The 19,298-nt window shown below is 42.5% G+C and overlaps 1 protein-coding gene across 1 annotated transcript in view; it reads left to right on the top strand.

Annotated features, from left to right (window-relative positions):
* The window catches only part of ofcc1 (orofacial cleft 1 candidate 1), a 66,793-nt gene that overhangs the window by 12,274 nt on the left and 35,221 nt on the right, over positions 1 to 19,298 (top strand). The window contains exons 11-16 of the mRNA XM_063874057.1: positions 2,297 to 2,539; positions 5,804 to 5,952; positions 6,142 to 6,256; positions 6,968 to 7,262; positions 13,457 to 13,548; positions 15,263 to 15,408. Coding sequence (XP_063730127.1) covers positions 2,297 to 2,539; positions 5,804 to 5,952; positions 6,142 to 6,256; positions 6,968 to 7,262; positions 13,457 to 13,548; positions 15,263 to 15,408 — 1,040 coding nt within the window. The remainder of the gene's footprint in view (positions 1 to 2,296; positions 2,540 to 5,803; positions 5,953 to 6,141; positions 6,257 to 6,967; positions 7,263 to 13,456; positions 13,549 to 15,262; positions 15,409 to 19,298) is intronic.

Below are 19,298 nucleotides of genomic sequence, written 5' to 3'. Positions count from 1 at the left end.
TTGGCTCACTTCACCTTTTACCTTCGCCCTTCTCTTACAAGCAAAGCACCAGATAATAACAATACCTCCTTATATTGGACCGCATTGTTGTTTCTTAGTTCTTTGCCTCTTTTTCCCTCCTTTATCATCCTCCTCCTCTTCCTTTCCACATCTTTCCAGTGTGGGGGTTTGGAGGCCTCCATCACTTCCTCCTAAATTGGAGATGTGTGGGCTAAACCGCTTTGCCACCAATTATACTAATTTCACTTCTGCCTAAATTGTTTTTGTTGTTCTGGTATGCAAAGATGCTCACAGTGGGGACATTCAGGGGCATTACTGCAGGGCTCAGCACACACCTTCCCCCCCTCACACACTGGCAGAGCGATGGGCACAGGGAACCGGGGCGAGATGAATGTGTGTCGATGTGTGTCAGGTTGTTTTGGTGACAATACTGGGGTTTGGAAGACACATTTAAAACTTGAACTAGTGAGTTAGTCAACTGAAACAAATTTGCTTTGCGAGATACAACCTAGAGTATCAAAGGGAAACAAATGCCTGCACTTAAAACTGATTGGGTGGGATAACAGGGGATGATACTGTACACGATATCTGGGGTTTCGATATCGGCCGATTCTAGTAATCAATTCAATAGCAGTTTTTAATAATACGCTTCATTCCTCACCGTGTGTATACCTAAACATTGCTTTCCTCACATTAGAATACAACATCCATTCACTATCATTACTTGTTAGTGAAAATATGAATTGTGCACCAGTTAGACTTTTGTTGAATTTGTTGCATGGCTTCATGCTTCTGGAGGTGCTTCATCATGTTGGTTATGTTATATATTGCTTCGCTTTTGCACCCCTCATGAAATATGGCAAGTAGTATAGATGTTGGAGTAGTAAATCTGTAATACCTCCACAAACAGCTGACATGTTGGATGTGTGCTCCATCTCCTAGTATGCACTTGCCATCCGATGTCAACGTAGAATCAAAATGGATGGCCAAATTGTCTCTGAATGACCTTTCAAGCTTTATCTGCCGATTTCCCATATTAGTATTGGATTGGTGCAACCCTATATTGGACAGGAATGGATAGCGTGTATTAGATGAACAAATAGATAGACAAAACTTCCAACCAGCCAACAACGGACAGATCAACATTGCTACTGAAGATTAAAAACATAAGTGGCGATAAAAGAAGTGGCTCTGTTTAAGCCAGATTGACTTTCATTTAGTGCTGTTCAACAGATGCCATAGGGGACAAGAGAGTGAATATGTATTTACATTGTTCTCTGATTATGTTTCATAAAACCCTATTACTCATCCTAAGCCCTAAAAAGGAGGCACATGTCACCAAAAACAAACAAGCAAATAAACAACAAGTGGGCTGATGTAGCCTGGAGGTTGTTGGGACGAGCTCGTTACCAGGAGGTTGGCGTTTTGAAACCTTCATCTGAATGGGCAGTGTGGCCAGGGGAAATAAATACCGCTCTCAACTTCGATAACAAGGAATGCTGATGTGCCCTTGAGCATGGCACTTAACCTCTTAATGGTTGAATGGAGATCATCGGATAGAAGCCTGCAGCTGTACGGGGGGAGTCTTACATACATGACTGCTTCACTGCAGTTGGATAAAAACACTTCTCTTGAGAAAAACGCACCTGAAGTTTCCTCCCTCAAAAACAAATACACAGGTTAGAAATCATCATTTAGAGGTTGTCAAAGCTACAACAACAGCCTCTTCGCGCCCAAAAACTGTCTTCTAACACTGTGGCCTTGCTGTCACAAGTCATAATATTATATTCATTGGCTGGGCTAGAACAAGCTAAACGAATATCAAGATTGCTAACAACTGGATGGCTTCCCTACAACATCTGGGGTAAAGACAGCACTGAGCTACGCTAAAAGTCACACCTCCTTATCCCATGGTCAGGTCCATTACATCATAACCGAGAGTCCCAACCCTAACCCTAACCCTAAGGACCAGAAGTGATAGCCAGATGACTTAGTTCAACAACAGCTAACTATGTAAGCAAATAAGGAGGGAAGTTACAAAGTCTCTAAGCAAGTCAACTTTATTTACATAGCACTCCATACAAGAGTTATGTAGTGCTTTACAGACCATAACAAGTGTTACGTTGTATGTGTATGCTCTTTCAAAACACAGTCAATAATGGGTTGGGCAATTTTTACAGTGTATACACAGCTCTCCTGTTAATATTCCACTCGTTGTATCACTGTAAAACATCAGTTGACGTTGAAGAAAATGTATAGAATATAGTTATCAAAGCTCATGTTCTGTGTGTTACAGGTGGACCAGAGCACAGCTCCTCAGCCGGTCGAGGTGTGTGTGAGTTGCCTCAGATCCACCAGAGACAAGCTGCCCAGGGGCCTCTACACAGTCAGTGTGGCCCTTCACAGCCGCCTAGGGGGTCCAGCTCTTGCCTGGTGCAGTAAGAAGGAGCGGCATGAACGGGCGGTGACAACGGAGCCCATCGAGCATCGGGGCCGCTACTGCGACACCAACCTGAACGTGAACCAGAGCTTGTTCATGGTGAGGACAAAAGCAGAACATTACATTTCTTAAAAACTCAAAGAACAAGATCAGAAATGCCTTGCTGTTTAATTAGATTCAGACAAAATGCTTGAAATTTGAGCAAAAAGTAAAATGAATGTAAAGCTGTTTTCCTGTATCGACATTAACACTTTTTCATACACAAAAGGAAAGGACAGAATCAGGTTGTGATTTGTTACCCTGCAATTTCATTTAATAACCACCTCTTTATTCATGCGATGCTTGGGGACACTGCTTTGAATATTTCTTTTATTTCCAGAAAAATATTTGAATAAATATAAAATATCTCTTATCCAAAAGCAATTTTGACATTGAGGGAACCTGAATTAAAACACACTCACTTTCAATAACACAGACAAAGCCTTTGATGTGAAATTCAATGGAAAGTCTGAGTAAAGCGCAATCTGGAAAACAAACAGTCCCCTCAGATAAAAGCTAACAATAAAACATGCTTTGCTAATATGACAGAACCGACTACGCTCGCTTTTAGTCTTTTGTTTTTGCCACATTATTTCCAAAATTCCTCTTTCTGTTTCCCCCGGTTTCATCAGTTGCAGTGAAGATTGAAAGGGTTATGAGAAGTTATATTGCTGTAAAAGACGGGATATGAAAATACGGCACGCATAGCCTCTAGGTTTTTCTCCCGGGATCTCCGTATGAATAAAACAACAACTTTTCAAACATGACATTTAATCCATGCATGTAAATCAAACCCCAGATCAATTATTCATTTATATAAGGAAGTAATGTTTTATTGGAATGAAAATGTACAAATGCAGTGAAACATTTAGTGTCTTTTCTGCACGCCTTTGAGCCTCTGAACTGGATAAAAGGAGGAAGTTGACTAAAATGAGTATTATCTCAACCTCCATTCCCAATGTACAGTCAAGGACTAAACCTGTTTTCATTTTCAGTCTTTTTCATAAAACAAAACCTCAGATTACAATAAATCTATGCACATTTCACAACCACTTCAAGACATCCTCCATAGAAGCTTATCTTAAAAACCTACATACTGGTTTTGGATGGTCGATATTGACCAGTGGATTAGATCTCTTTGTTTGTGTTTATTCACGGTGTGCACACAGTAGGCAAGATTCACAAGTGAAAACCTTAAAACAGAAGGCACTAAATCCAGTGTCCCTCATAGAGTTTTGTACAGGCTCAGGAAGGGCTTCTTCAGTGTTCTGATGGCAACTCTAAAGGCCTTAGCGGGAGCATTTAGCACATGTGGACACTGCCAATGTGCTGGTGGGCGTATTCACGGAGCTACAGCATCCTGATAATATTGTCTGCAGCTCCCATCAACATAAAGGACGGGGTAAAAGCTGGCATAAACTGAATGCGGACCTGGGATCTGATTCAGAGGTAAAAAAAGGTTTAAGTGTGGCGCGGTAAATGCCTCATGTCACTCTTCCTCCCTTCCCAAACCCTCGGCTGTGCTATATAGACAAACCTGTTGTTGTTGTCCTCATTGACAGACAAATCTGATCAGCGTTTCCACCACTATCAGGATCAGCCTGGATGTTTTCTCTCCGTCTCTCCTCTTGCCCACACTGTAGCGTGCGATTTCAGGAGTGCTTACAGTGCCTTCTAAGAGGAAATGAGGAATTAGTGATGGTAAGAGGAAGCCAGGAGCTTATTTTCCTTTCCTCCTTCTCTCTCCTCTTTTTTTTCATTCACCCCTTTGCTTTGTGTGTCTGGGTTTTGGATTCAGACAGAAACAGTGCAGTACAGTTGGAGATGTCTTGAATATGCAAGGCACGTGGGAACACATGAGAGGAGTCGGCCCGACATCTGAAGAGCCCAATGTCTTTGTGCACTCTTGCACCGAATGGGAGGATGCTTAAAATCCCAAATTGTAATATTAACGCTGGAAGAAAAATGAAAACGTCTGAGGAGTTTACGGTGATTGTTTTTACTGTGAATTTTGTTCCTGTCCTATGTTTTGGTCGTCGTGGGATCATTTTTTGACAAAGAGTCATCTTGAACCATGATATGTTTTCCTAATTCCTTTTTGGACACATGCTTCAATATGTCATGGAAGTAACCCAAGGACTCCAATGGGGGTGTTCTAGGCAGTGTGGGAGAGTGTGGGAGAGGTTCTCCCTCTGGTGTGACTTTGGGATTTTAGCCTTTGCAGAACATTAACATGCGCAAAAATGATAAAACACTACAGGAAAGAGAAAACCCCAAAAAGTATAATGGGACTCCAGTGAAATGATCACTCTGTTTTGAATCAAACCCATTTAAATGGTTGAAGCAGCTCCTTCAGCAAACAGGAAGTGAAAAAAAACCCTCTGAAGCACATCGTCCAGGCTCACAAACCTCTCTGCAACACTTCCCACACACACATATCTATGTGCGTCACTTCACACACATCTGCTCTCGCACACAAATGACTATTTATGCAGGTCGTATTTCTTACAGTAAATGAATAATATGAAATATCCTCAATATCCATAATCCGTGATATTATGCCATAAATCTGTGTCCTGACTCAGACACTACTACTCATCATATCACAGGTGCATACCAAAAGCAGATTATCAGGGGGGGTACGGGGGATACACATGATTTATGTGTTAAAACAAGTCCCCTGCGTTTTTCCATTACAACTAATAAAGGGATAAAATATTTCCACCCAGTGATGGATGAAGTGGCACACACCTCACTGTCAGTTCATTTTTTAAGTAAACCCACCATTCTCTGGGTAAATAAGAATGTTTGCCGTCGACTGCTAACCGCTAACACTTTTAGTTTCATGCGAGATGCCCCCTAATATCATCAGTTTGATTTATGTGGCCTAAAACCATCGCAAATTCACTTCAAAATAACTGTCAGCTTGTACACGACAACGGCAGTTCTCCTCCACCCTATTTTTGATACCAACTGTCTTTATCATGACCCAAAATCTCCTTTTAGGCAATTTAATGGGTTGGACGGGTAAGAGTGGCAGTTAAGAAGGCTCTTTAAAGAACACGGAAAAAAGTTAAAAGAGGTTCCAAGTCTAGGATGTAGATTAAGTAGGTCCCCGAGGGCTCCTGTTCTGTTTGATACCTCCTGTCTGTTTGTCATTGGCTTCGTGGTTGCGAGCAAGTCTATGCTTGCTGATTCCCATAGTACAGTATATGCCGTGTTGGCCTTTCTCAGGTGTTCATACGTTAGTGTGTGTGCCTCCAGGCGAGTGAGTTAAACTCAGTGGAAATGTGAGTGACTTTGAGCCTTCCGGTGTGTCTGCAGATCCTTCCCGCGGCCTGTGAGGTCGTCCCCTCCATGGTCCTGGTGTTCCAGCTGATCGCACTCCCAGGGGACAGCAGTCACATCAGCTCGGTGCTGGCGTGGGGGGCATTTCCTGTTTGCGGGCCGAGCCTCGGTTTGGTCCAGGGCAGGTGCGTCCAAGTCAGCTGTTGGTCCTCAAGAAATGTGTAATTTCCTTAATATGACGGCTCTTTAAACTACGACTCCTTCAAAACACCACATGAACTGATATTGCATTTTAATTATACTCAGACCCCTACCTCACCCATCATACATCTGGTTGTAAAGTGACCATTACCGGTTATGTGTCATCGACCCAGGTTCAAAACCCCTCTGCTCAGGGGGGAGCCGAACACACGCCTGGACCAATTCAAAAAGATTGAAGCCGTCATCTCCTCCGATCTAGACCACTGGCTGTGCAACCTGTTCTTTCAGGTGTGTGATCGGGAAACATGTGCATGCATGTTTCTTTTGAAGATGCGTATCATCTTATTTTATGTTATATTCCTAATCGTGTGCAGGTTATATCATATTCTCATGTGTGTGGACACTGACCCCATGCTGTTATTTGGGGGGCAGGATGGTGGATTTGGTTAAACAGTGTTTTGATTTTGGGATTTCTATGATAAAAGCAATCGGCCCCAGAGCAAACAGGAACCACATCTTTACCCACTGATTCCGGATGCGTTATGGTGATGCATTGATTAGATTAGTAAACATCTTAATTGAATTAAAAGCCAGAACAAAGCTTTCTGTCTCGGATTGTCTCTGTATGTGTCCCTTCCATCGTGACATGCTGTTTGCATTACGGTATGATCATTACTGCTTTGATTCCGAATGATGTTAATAGCCCTATTTTTGAACTTCTTTGATTAACAATAGGGAGTGCAATAGTCATACTAGCCACAAATAACATCTAAATTGAATTATTTTTAGACCATCATGACAAATACTAATAGTTGTCTGCAGGTTAAACACTAACACCTGTAGTTTAATTACACACATGCTGCTTTTTCTGCAAAAAATGGTGATGCAATGGAAGGATATGATCATAATCGTTGATGACATCAAAATGAAGTGCTTATATTAATGTTCATTGAACCCATATGTGGACCTTAAACACACTGGTTGTCTTTGCTGTTTCAGGTAAAGCGGCTCCCTTCTGGAACATCTAGGTTTCCAGAGCGCTGCATCACCCTCTCCATCCCCCCACCCAACCCCCCTCTGATGCCCCCCCCTGAGGTCCATCTTGACCAACCACAAGGACAACTGCCAATCCAGTCCGAGGCGCAGCTCCGTCCTCACCCCCAGTTATACCCCCAGCAGCAGGCGCAGGCGGGCCCCAGCAGCAGAGCAGGAGAGCCCTCTGTGGTACTCTCTCACCGGGGGTCTCCTCTCTACCTGTCAGCTGATTCCGCTTGCTCTTCCTCATCTCTGCCAGGTAGGGGTCCGATGTTAAAACCCCCCGACTATGCCGCGGTGGGGAGGAAATGTCACCAGAATGTCACAAGCACTGGGAAGAGAAGAGTGGCAGGCTTCGCTTAGCCTTCCGCTGAGGTGAATGTGCTCCAGGGGAGGGTTGGGTGGTGTTGATCCACTGTGTGTTGACAGACAGGAGCGATATCAAACAAATGATTTTTTCTCAGTTTGATTGAGTGCAAAAATCCAACAGATACAATGTGGAGTTAGTGTCAGCTCAGGCAAATGTTTGAGCAAGAAGCACAACACTTGTTACACATTCAGATAATGTGATTCGATAATCCAACCACCCACTTAAACGCTGTAGGTAAACAAACAATGTTTGGCACGCCGACACAGAAAGCATTATATAAACTAATTAAATGACATCATGTGTTAAGTTGCTCACTTTTCTTCTATAATTGTTGAACTGAAAATATATACCCGCCATGATCCACATGCTAATGCTAAAGTTAGCCATTGTGGAACTCTCCTGGCTGCATGTTGGAACAGCACATTCCAGAAGTATTAGCATCTTTCAAAGTACATGCAGCTTTATAAAATATGTATCGCCCAATCTAGCTAAAGCAAACAACATATTCTAACTCTCAAATTTCCGTATTTTTTTATCCTCAAATATACATTTTCTCACTTTGCGGTTGCATGGTTTTTAATGAGATAATGCGCCCTTATTTTTGGACCTAATACACTTTGCATGTGATGGACATCATGCGTCATACATTCCTTTTAGAAGTTCTTCCATTATCCCTGGAATACTCTTGTTTCCTATGTTTTCTGATTACCGTATTTTCTAGAGGCATGGTTAGATAGCAGGTGAGCTACTGTAGCATCTGCTCAGTAGCTCAGCGGTTGGTTTTTCCTCACAGAGAGTCGGCTGTGGAGCTCGCATGTTCCCTCCACATTTCTTCTATTTTCCTCCGGGTTCTCTGGTTTCCTCCCAAGGTCCAAAGATATGCAACTCAGGTTGATTTGAGACTTGCACTGCCAGGTGTTACTATGATTATGTTTCTATGTTTGAGTTCTGATGGACTGTTGTTAGTTTGCTTTTCTTTCAGTGCATGCTGGGATACACTCCAATATGTGACTGAAATAGTGTCCATCAGATACACTGTTCTGATGTGGCTCGACAACATTTCTGTCAGTCATGGCGAGGTCATACCACAATCCTAACCACATCTAAAGGTGGCTAATGACTTCTGTTAATAGTAATAAGCTTCCGTTACCTCGTTTTAAAAACATAATATAAGTAAGTAATCCAACATCCTGGCCTTCCTCAGGAATCAGATCCAGACTCATTTGGTATTGATCTACTCCAAAGGCTACCGGCTACTTTCTTTGTTATTAATACATCCCACTTTTTTTTTGTTCCTTTTCTTTTTTTTTGCACGCACAGCTCATCTTTATTTAACAGTCCTCAAAAGTTTCTGGGGTGCTCTGCTTTAAACATCACACAGGCTTTTTAATTACAAATGAGTTGTGACAGGTCTGCTGGGTAGCACCCTGGCCCATTTTAAACGTGATGCCGACTGACAGCTTGGCAGTGTTCTCCCAGCACTGAAACATGTGGAAGAAATTGGTCTTTTACATTTCACAGCTTGTCGCTTCCTCCGCCGACTGACCTGTGACCCCCCACAGAGATCCTAACGCCCACAAGGGAAGTGTCCCCAACGAACTGACTGCCTTTCCAGAGAGGGAGAGGAAAGGGAGGGAGGCACACACTATGTGAGATTTATGTTCTTCTACACAAGGCAAAATGAACCAGGTCTTTTACCCCGGCTCGCACACAGACACGGACGTCGACACACACACATTCTCGCAGCCAGATGAGGAGGTTGCTTGGGAAGTGAACCCGATCCGTAAGTGAAATAACGGATCAAAAGCCGTCCGGCACAACACCTCTTCCACGCCCGTTCCCTAAGCCGACCTGACGTTTGGGCCTCATTTGCATACAGATCTGTTCATTTTGTATTACCTCTGGAGCGAATTATGGCATTCAGATGGGAAGATTACGTCAAGGTTGAAGGGAGCGATCGGACGGACAACTTTAACCCAGCCAAAAAAATGGAAATCCAATTCTGCGAGGAGAAAAAGAACAAATTATCCCCTTCCTCAGCCCTCTGTCAAGTCAGTAGACATTTACTTCCCATTTCATGCCTCTCTGTTTCTGATGTGTGGAGATCACTTTTTCTGCCGTGCGTGTGACACCGGGATTTTTCCTCATTACCCATTTGTCTCAGAATCAGGACAAGTATACGGAGACCGCTTGTCATTGCGATAACGTACACACGGCAGAGCTTGACAGTGAGACTGGAAGTTTGTATTCCTGAGGCCTTAAGTTAATTAATCCCTGTAGAAAAATCACAGTGCACGGTGAGGTGTCTATTACAGAACCAAACCTGACATCCCAATCCCAGATAATAACACTGACAAGTTCTGATCGAGAAATCTGAAGATTTACTTTCCTTATTCGGATTATTTTGCCATATTAATTTACTCGTCCAAGCATAGGAGTGCATTTGGTGTTTTAACGTAGCGATTAGCTACAGGCACGCTGGGTTAAGTGACCTTTCACATTAACTGAATGATCCAGTTAGACTGGGTTTGTTTGAACCCAAATGACTAATTAGATTAGCCTCTTGTTTCATGATCGCCTTTAGAGGATCACTATGAGCACGCGCATGATTGCCATATTGCTGCTTCCATTTTTTTACAAATGCATCGTAGACTCCATCCCCTTGAGCGCCGATGGAGATTTCGAGGATTCTTCATCTAATGTCTTCTTTGGAGCGCTGCCCTGCACTTTCAGGATGTGCTTCCCTCCGGGCCGGTCCCAGTCATCAAGAGTTGTTTAAACCACAACGTTACATCACAGCCTCTCAATCAGTCGCACTCTGCATCATGACGATTAATCCAACAATGTCCAAATTCCAAAAGGATGGACTCAACCCTTTGAAGCCTATTTGCAGAAATACACGTGTAACAGGGTATGTGGTAAAGGAGCCTAAAAGATTGCATGTGGGACAAATACACCCAGAGGTGAAGTCTTTCCTCTACAGAGCACCAGCCTTTGTGCGAATGATAAAGACAGATTTGCGAAAGACTCCAGCGTTGACAGTGAAAAAAGTGGTTTTCTACACATTAGTATGCATTTAGTGTCTGTTATTGTCATTAAAATGCAATGGATTACAGGAAAATAAACTCCTGTGTAAAGCGACACCAAATCCTCACCGTATCATAGCAACCTTAACACGAGATCCGGACGTGGACTCGGGGGTAATCCGTGAGTCACTGACCTTCGATCCCTCTGTAACTTTGGACCAGTCATCAGGCAATTAGGGGCCTAGGTGAGCGAGAGCCGCCGTACAGCCTCGGTTGCATCTCACCGGCAACACAGTGATGGGGTCTCAACAGTGTTGCGGCCCCCAGGCTTCCTCTCTTTTTCCTCGGCCTGTGTTCGTGAGCAAGCAGGAGAGGAAAGAGGAGTGTTGAGTTGTGAGGTACACTCATTTGTGTTTCTACCCTGGAAAATGTTTGTGCATGTATGCAAGTGTCTACAAATGAATATCTTTGTTTGTACGCCGTCCTGTGTGTGGGTGCAGTGCTCTGGATCTGTGTGTGTGTGTGTGTGTGTGTGTGTGTGTGTCAGAGCGCAGGGGGATAACAAGGAGTTTGTTGTTGGCCTTGAGTGCCCGCAGAGGCTGGAGTTGTGGCAGCTCCAGCGCTCCGAGTTCACAGACGTAGCCCTTAGCTGTCGAAGCTGTCGATGCTGCCTCCGCGCTCACCACGGTTCCACAGCGTCTGCGCATTAGCAAGTGGGGCCTGATGTAATGAGTGTGTGTGTGTGTGTGTGTATGTGTGTGCGTGTGTGTGTGGATGTGCAGTCTATGAAAGCATCCTAGTCCATGGTGGTCCATTTCGACAAGTCCACTGTTGCTGTTGTTGTTGTTACTAATAGAGATTGAGGTGTGTGTGTGTGTGTGTGTGTGTGTGTGTGTGTGTGTGTGTGTGTGTGTGTGTGTGTGTGTGTGTGTGTGTGTGTGTGTGTGTGTGTGTGTGTGTGTGTGTGTGTGTGTGTGTGTGTGTAAAAGCAGCTGGCAATGGGCCACTTTGACCTGTCATAATGTTTGCATAGCAACACATTGTATATATTATTTGCTGCTCCTTTTTATTTGTATTATTTATAATAGCAATAAAATATTACTTTGCCAAATATGAATTTAATTTAAAAAATGGAAATGTAGAATACACAGATTTGTTTTTGGTTAAAACGCATCCTGAATATAAGGTAAGTATTTAATTGCTTTGCCCACATTTTTCTTTTACATTTGAAATTGTTTACATTAGCAATAAAATATGACTATTATTTCCTTTGTTAAATATGGATGTTTTTAATTTGGAAATGCAGAAAAACGTCTAAACTTCTTTTTATGGGAGAATGTTTCCTGCAAATGATGTATAACATTTGTATATCTGACCAAAAAGTGGATCTGACGTTGTGCTTCTTGAGGTGATCCTTCTTCCTTTACTCTCTAAATGCTATTTCATCTTTGACATTTCTTCATCAGTCCTTTTCTTTTTAAACTAAAGTTCGAGACATGACAAATGGTAAACACTGAGTACACACAATATGTTAAATGATGTGAGATTATTGAAATCTTGACACAAAAGTGAGTTATGTAACGTCATGAAAATGCAGAAATATAAATGATTTCATTCCTGGAATAGAACAAAATATAACCCCATTACCTTGTAACTGTAGGCACTCCACATGTTTACCAGCAACGCGACGGTAATTAAAAACTACAGCTGTGTTAGGATGAAATCTGATTTCAGAGCGGCTTAAAAATAGCAGACTCCTCCTGCCATTTAAGTACCTTTTAGCTGTCGGAAGGATTTCTGATGTGTCGCCTCTATTTAAGTTATTACTGCTGATATATTTAATCCCGCAGCAGGAAAAAATTATATCATCGCGGAGGCTTCCATATGTATCATATCGATGTGACTGGTTCCACGGGGGGAAAAAGTTTCACATAGTGAGATTTTTACATGTATCAAGCTAAGGTTTACTTAATTACAACCTCCAGGCAATGCAGGAACCCTTTTTTAAATTCTGTGAATGTTAATATGCTAAATAATGCAGATCTCCGACTCTTCAAGCATGAGACACACATCTGGCGGCTTACCATTTAAATTACAGCGAAAAAAAGAAAAAAGAGTGAGAGAGATAGATCGAGAGAGAAAATAAAAAAGAGGGTGAGGATTAAAAAATACTTCAAAAGTCATTTTCCGGAGAAAAGAAGAACGGGGAATTGTGTTACAACCAAAGTTAATTTCTTTTGAGATTTTTCATCGTTTCTAATTGCGTACATTAGAGCGAGGAAAGAGAGGTTCACCTCTGAGGAGACAGACTCTACTTCTTCCTGTGCAGAGAAAAACCAGCCTCCAGAAAGTATACAAAAACATGCTTACCTGTCTTATGGTAGAACAACAAAAATCAAGCGTGTTCAAAAATGCAATACCTATTTTATTAGATTTTTTGGTACTGCAAGAAGTTATTCTTGAGGCTTTAGTCATTTAAGACCCTGCTTTGTTTTTTAAATGGATGTTTTGTAGGTAAATTAGCTTTTTGATTTGTATTGTAGTGTTGTGTTCATAGCTAAAGATGTGTGGTCAGTTTTCCTGACTTATTTTTGTTAGTACTTTTAACAAGTCTATACTGTTAACAAGTCTTAAGTCTATACTCGCGATCAATTCAGATTTCGCAATATAAATAGCCACACTTGATGCTTTTCTTACTCGAGTTTTTTAATATCGAACATTTCTGTAGCAGTTTTCTGTCTCATTCTAAACCTGGAAATTAATATTTTGTAAATAAATGCAAACTTTTTTATTAGAATTGTAAAGCATTTTCATATTTTGGATGTTTTTTTGTGAATTCCTATTACTGATTTCATTGTTTTATACATTGCATCAGTACTTTTAACTAGTCTATACTCGCAATCATTTGGATTCTGCAATATAAATACCACTCCGCCACCCTTGATCCTTACTATGATTGCCAGATGTGGTTTGAAAAAGAAAACAAACACGAACATTTTGTACTTTTTTCACACTCACTGCACATTACTTTGTCTTATTTTGTGGGGGGGTTTGCAGGGAAGAATTCTTCCTCGGGAGCCATTTCTGGAAACACGGGAGAGAGGAGTGATCCGTGCCGGGAGAAAGCAGAGGGCGGGATCCACTACAAGGTAGCACTGTGATTTAAGGGGAAACTGTTCCCACCCTTGAAATGAGCACCCTCTGCCTTCTCCTTCCCGCCCCTCTGTGCGCCCCCTACACACACCTCCCTAGCTTATTATCTGAGATTTGTCAAAATACATTTCACACTAACAGGTATTTTTCAGCCTTCAAAGCCAGTTTTGATCTGCTTGACAAGCCAAAGCAGCTACAATTCTGTGAAATCAGCAACGCCAGCCAGGCCTCCCTTTTTCTCTCCGAGCCGCTCTGAACACGCCTCTTCCTGTGCTACAGAGGACTTAAGCTAAATTAATCAAAGCCTGCATGTTACCTGCCATACTTTGAAGTGGTAATTGCAAAATGACTCTGTGCTGATCTGGCATTGCTGCTATTGTTCCTCCGCTGCGGCCTTTTGTTGTTGCAATGTTATTGTTGAGGTAGTGAGAGGCCTGTGAACATCAAGCCTCCCTCTGCCACACTCAGATCCTCCCCTCCCGCCTCCTTCCTCTATCCAAGCCTTTATTCCCGCTAACCTCCTCCTGAACACGAGGCTCCTCAGTCCACCATTAATCAGCGATGACCGGTGAAATGAATGAGTTTGTTGATCTGAGGTTTTATTTCTCCGCAGCCTCTGAAGACCATTTTTTTCTCCTTCTCCTCATGGCCCCCTTTCTTTCAAACCTTGCTAACTCTATCAGATGTCGTGCTGTTGAACCCAGTTGTCTAATGATTAAGTGAAGTGATCTCCAACCTGCCCCAGCCTGGGAGCGCTCGGGATCAGATTTCAACCCTTCAACCTGCAGTGCAGGCCTAATTAAAATGAATTTTCTCCAGGCGACCACTTTGCCCACAGGGCAGGAATCCAGCTATATACGGAATCCGCTCTTAAGGTATTGCATTAAATTTATTGTGGGGAGACACCGGAGAACATTGTGGTTTATATATCTCCTGCTTTTTTTTCCCTTCCCTGCCTTCTTTTCCCGCTTCTTTCCACCCTTTTATTGTGATCATCACTCTGGAATCCAAGCTTGCTTTGGCAAAGATTGCCCTATGAAAACGGATGGAGCTTTTATGGGGCCCTGCCCATTTACTACTTCCTGGGCCCAGTTTATCTCACACGGAAAGACGGAGGGATGGAGGAAAGTGAGAAAAATGGAGTGAGACAGGGGCGAAAGAAAAGGAGAGGTTGCTTATTCCAACTGTGGATCTCATTAACATACATCAGTGAGTATTTCACAACTTCAAGCAGAAAGGCACTAAGCCCACCCAAGGGCAACACAGGCAGGGCTGACAGGGCCAGGGAAAGCAAGCCGTTAACATGTTGGCGGCTTAACAAATAATATCTGCTCCCAAGTACCTCAGTGAAATATTTAAAACCCCACTTCCTAACTCCATTTGACTGTGTTTATGACGATGACAGTAAACGACTTGTGTGGAAAAAAACAGTTCCAGCTGCTCCAATATCACATATTTAACGCCACCGCCACTGTACGCACGTTTCCCAAATGAACTCAACTTGAATGATGGCGTGCCGTATGCGATTTCGCCGTCATTCTTGTTCTCGTGTCAATTGAGGCGCGGTTGAGATATAGGAGAGGCTCCGGAGTGCCACGCACACTGTCACTGTCACCGTGTGCATCCCCCAAGATAAATTCCAAGGCCTGTTTCCTGCTTTGATTACAAATGACATCCGCATGTGTTCTCCCCGATTTCTGCTCCTCACAGAAGAAGCCAATCAAGAAGACAAATAGCTGCGGCCCCAGCATGAGCAGCGGCAGCGCACCGCCTCTGCAGGCAGACAAACAGAAGATGCAGCCTTCAGTGGAGAACCTCTCCACGGAGGAGATGGAGGAGTATACATTCTCCCTACAGTAAGTCTCACCACTCATTATCCTGCCTGAGTCTGGCAAAATTCCGACGTGGGGAAGGGAAAAAAAGGAAAACGTGGGTGACGAAAGATAGTGATGAGCAGCTGACAACAACATGTGCCTCCAACACCTCCTGTACGACACAGATACAGTAGTCACATGGCATCCAAGGGAAACCCAAAGTGAATGGAGTTATGGCGTTAATCTTGTATACATTTGCAACCAGAAACAAGTTAAAGGCGAAGACATTTTCCGAGCCTCATAGCCAGCCCAAAGTCACAAAGTTTGTTGGAAAGAAATGACACAACAAAACATTTCTGCATTAGATGTCCTGTAAAATCAAATGCAGAAATGTTTAATTTCAACATGCAATTCCCCTCAGTGATTTACATTTTTGAGACAAAAGGAATCAATCTTTTTTTAAACTAATTTGCTTTGTAACAATATTGCATAGCCAGACCAAACAATTGCTCAACCTACACCCATTATGTCACGATGGGGTTTATTTGTTTCCGGCTCCTCTGCACAACAAAACGCAACAAAGGAGGGTTAGGAAAAATGTGTTTCCCTCTCTTCTTCTTCTTCGTCTTGGCTTACAGCATTTGATTTTAATGAGAAAACAGCGATATATGAAATACAAACAAAGCAGGAAGCACGGCATTTTAAAACACCTTGGCCAAAACGTGTTGAACGCAACAAGGTAGCAGCACTGTCAGAGCATCGGCTAAAAGCAAAATTGCTTATTCAACCAAAAAATTCACAGGTATTTGTTTTTATTTCAACTAAATTAAGGGGAGGGAATTGCCACACACACTACTACACTAGAGGGGAGAGGGAAGGAGTGTGTGTGTGTGTGTGTGTGTGTGTGAGGGAGACAGAAAGAGAGCTCTCCCTGGAGATTTAAAAGTACCCATGTTTCCTCATTTCTGGGAGTTGGTAATTTATAGCTGCTGGTCACATATTAAACAAGATCAGAGACTACTCCCTGACATCTTCTGAACATACTGGGGGAATTCAAATGATTACCAGCGTATCCTGCCAACAAATGACGACACAGGGACTATCTTGAGGGAGAGTGAACACAAAACGAAACACAGAAACCCGGGCAGGCTGCGCACAAAGGGACACAATTAAATGGTTTTCCCGATTATTCATAGTGCCGCTTTTTACCTCTGAGCGGTCGCCCGGGTTCCGTGAGAGGAGACATTTCTGTCAGTTATAGGTACGGAGTGTATTGAGTTGCAGCCCTGGCGGTTCCCTGATGCCCTGTGAAGGTGCTGCTGCTATTGATTCTATCTCTACACGCACGCACATTACAGTATCTCTGAGCTAAAGGCGTCTTTTTTTTTTTTGCCCTCCCCTAATCAGAGCTTTAGAAAGATACCGGCTTTCACAGGGAAGTTAAAGACACTGCAGTCATGCATACAAGTCGTTCCCTCACCCGTCTCTCCCACTGTGCTGTTTGACTTACTCTGGGATTCTCTACATCACCTGAGGACTGACAGACGAAAGGGATTGTTTGCTGATTTTTTTTGTACTGTTTTATGTGCCGTAATGATGTCATCTCCATCTCTTCTGGCATTTTGTTTGTATCTTTGTATGCATTTGTGCATGTGTGTGGGAGTGTGTTTGTGCCTCCACTGTGTACAGTATGCGTGCGCACACATGCGTTTTCATGTGGGATGAGGATTCATACTGCAGTGATTGAGGGATATTACTGCCATCTATTGAGCCACAAGAGATCGAGCTCATTGAGATTTTTATAGGCCGTCCCGACACGAATGTGCAAATCAGATGCTCATGCATTATTTAGCAACACTTGGAAACAGTAAGATTCAGTTAAGATAGTCTGGGAATCACAAGGCTTTAACACAGAGCATTCATCTGCACACTGCCACAGTCATGAAATGTAAAGGAATGTCTTACAGAGCCTCAGATTGATCAGTACTAAAAGTTACAACACTGGTAAATAACCTGTATGTATCTGCCTAATTCTAACCCTGAACCTAACTTCATGGCAAGAAATCAACTGTCTATTAACTTTAAAAAAACCCTGGTTCTATGAAGTCCATCCCACACATTTGGCACACTTTATTGTTTTTCTAATTTCAGTTGCAAATGTACTACAAATAATCTATTGTGTAGGAACTGTTTAGCTCCCTGCATTATCCTGAATATGATCTCATATTGTATATGTTTTATAAATGTATGGTGTTTCTGAGGGTCAGCTTCTCTGTATTTTTGGAGTTAAACATTTTATTATTTATTATTCTATTGAAGTAACTGGCTGACAACATCAAAAGAGCCCCTATCCACCTTTGAAACGACTTATTTGGAATCACAATAATAGTGAACAGTAAATTACAATTTCAAAGACAACATAATAATGCAGTGTTTAATGCGAGTATTGACAGTTGCAAGTCAATTCCTGGCAGGTGAGAATGAGCCTGGGATGATTCTTCTTTCTCTTTGTTTTTCTTTACAAGTTCTTTGCTGCTGCTCTCTGTTTGAACATGCATGAAAGGCTCCTGCCGACCTTCCAGCTCATTTGATGTCGACAAGTGTAAACTTAACCACCTTTTTTCTCACAGAATAGCACTGAGCAAAATCAAAGCACGTGATTCAATGCAGCTATTGTAATCTGATAGGGCTCATTTAATGCGAACGGATGGTGAGGCAACAACTTATAGGAAAGGTAAACATACTCAAGGTGAATTCATTTTACACCTTAGAGGTTACTTTAGCACTACTTTTCACAAAGTCTACCCAGAAAAGCTAACTGTTGCTAGCTTGCATTAAGGCTTTAGAGACATTTTACTTAGTTTTAGGGTTATATAATTCAAAATGAGTATTATTAGGTTGTTGCTTTTTGCATTTGGTCATACCTGTTGTTACTTATATAGATTTGAATTCTGATACATCAATGTTTATTGTCAATTAGCTTTGAGTTTTAGCAATCTCACCTAACTATTTTTATTCTGGTTTTGAGGAGAGAAACCTGTTTTAATCAAAGTCATTCTCACGTAGCAATTAGATCTAATTAGTCCAATTATCAAGATTCTAATTACATTGAAATATACCCCCTAAATCTCATATCAATTATAGTATGTGTCCTGATCAGGAGACATGAAGAGAGACAAATCTGGGTGGGAGGTAGAGTAAAAAAAGAGCACGCACATCCTCCGGAGGCCAAATGACTGACTCCATCTGTCCCCAAAGCTTTTTGTTTCAAAATGCCATTTGGGGATAAATGTCACTTAACCTTTATTCCTTTTCTTTTCTATTCGGAAGTATTTTGTTACTAGTGATGATGTTATGATTAGTTACATCCTACTTTCTGCTTCAATTAGAAGGGTGATGAGTCAAAAATAAATAGCTTCAGAGCTATTTATCAAACCCTATTAAGTGTGGATTCAAGCTGTCGAAGCAAAGTGGAGGAAATAATCATCACCTGTATTAAAAATCCAGCCTGACCTTTGGTAGCACATTCACACAAACACGCACAGACCTGCACGGTGTGTTACTACAGCACAGCCATGTGGGGCTGTAGGTGCACCGGCAAAACACACACGCATGTGTGCGCACACACACACACACACACACACACACACACACACACACACACACACACACACGCACAGCCTGTTCTTGTTGTGGAGTCAGAGGGAACACACTGACCTAATTTCCCCCAGTTAGCTCGCCTCGTTGGGGACCAACAATCCTCTCCGCCCGTTTCCCCCACCCGAGCCTATCAGAGCAGTCACTCACTGTGTGTCTGTCTCCGTCTTTCTGTGCCCTCCATCTGTTTGCATACAAGTTATATCGTTCACTGCAGGATCACGTGCCGAAAACATTGATAACATGCACCCTGCAGTGTCATTCCTCCTCTAAAG

This window comes from Eleginops maclovinus, chromosome 21 (genome assembly GCF_036324505.1).
Source record: "Eleginops maclovinus isolate JMC-PN-2008 ecotype Puerto Natales chromosome 21, JC_Emac_rtc_rv5, whole genome shotgun sequence".
Classification (NCBI taxonomy): Eukaryota; Metazoa; Chordata; class Actinopteri; order Perciformes; family Eleginopidae; genus Eleginops; species Eleginops maclovinus.
The sequence above is the reverse complement of the archived record's forward strand: the minus strand, read 5'-3'. Positions and strand labels throughout refer to the sequence as shown.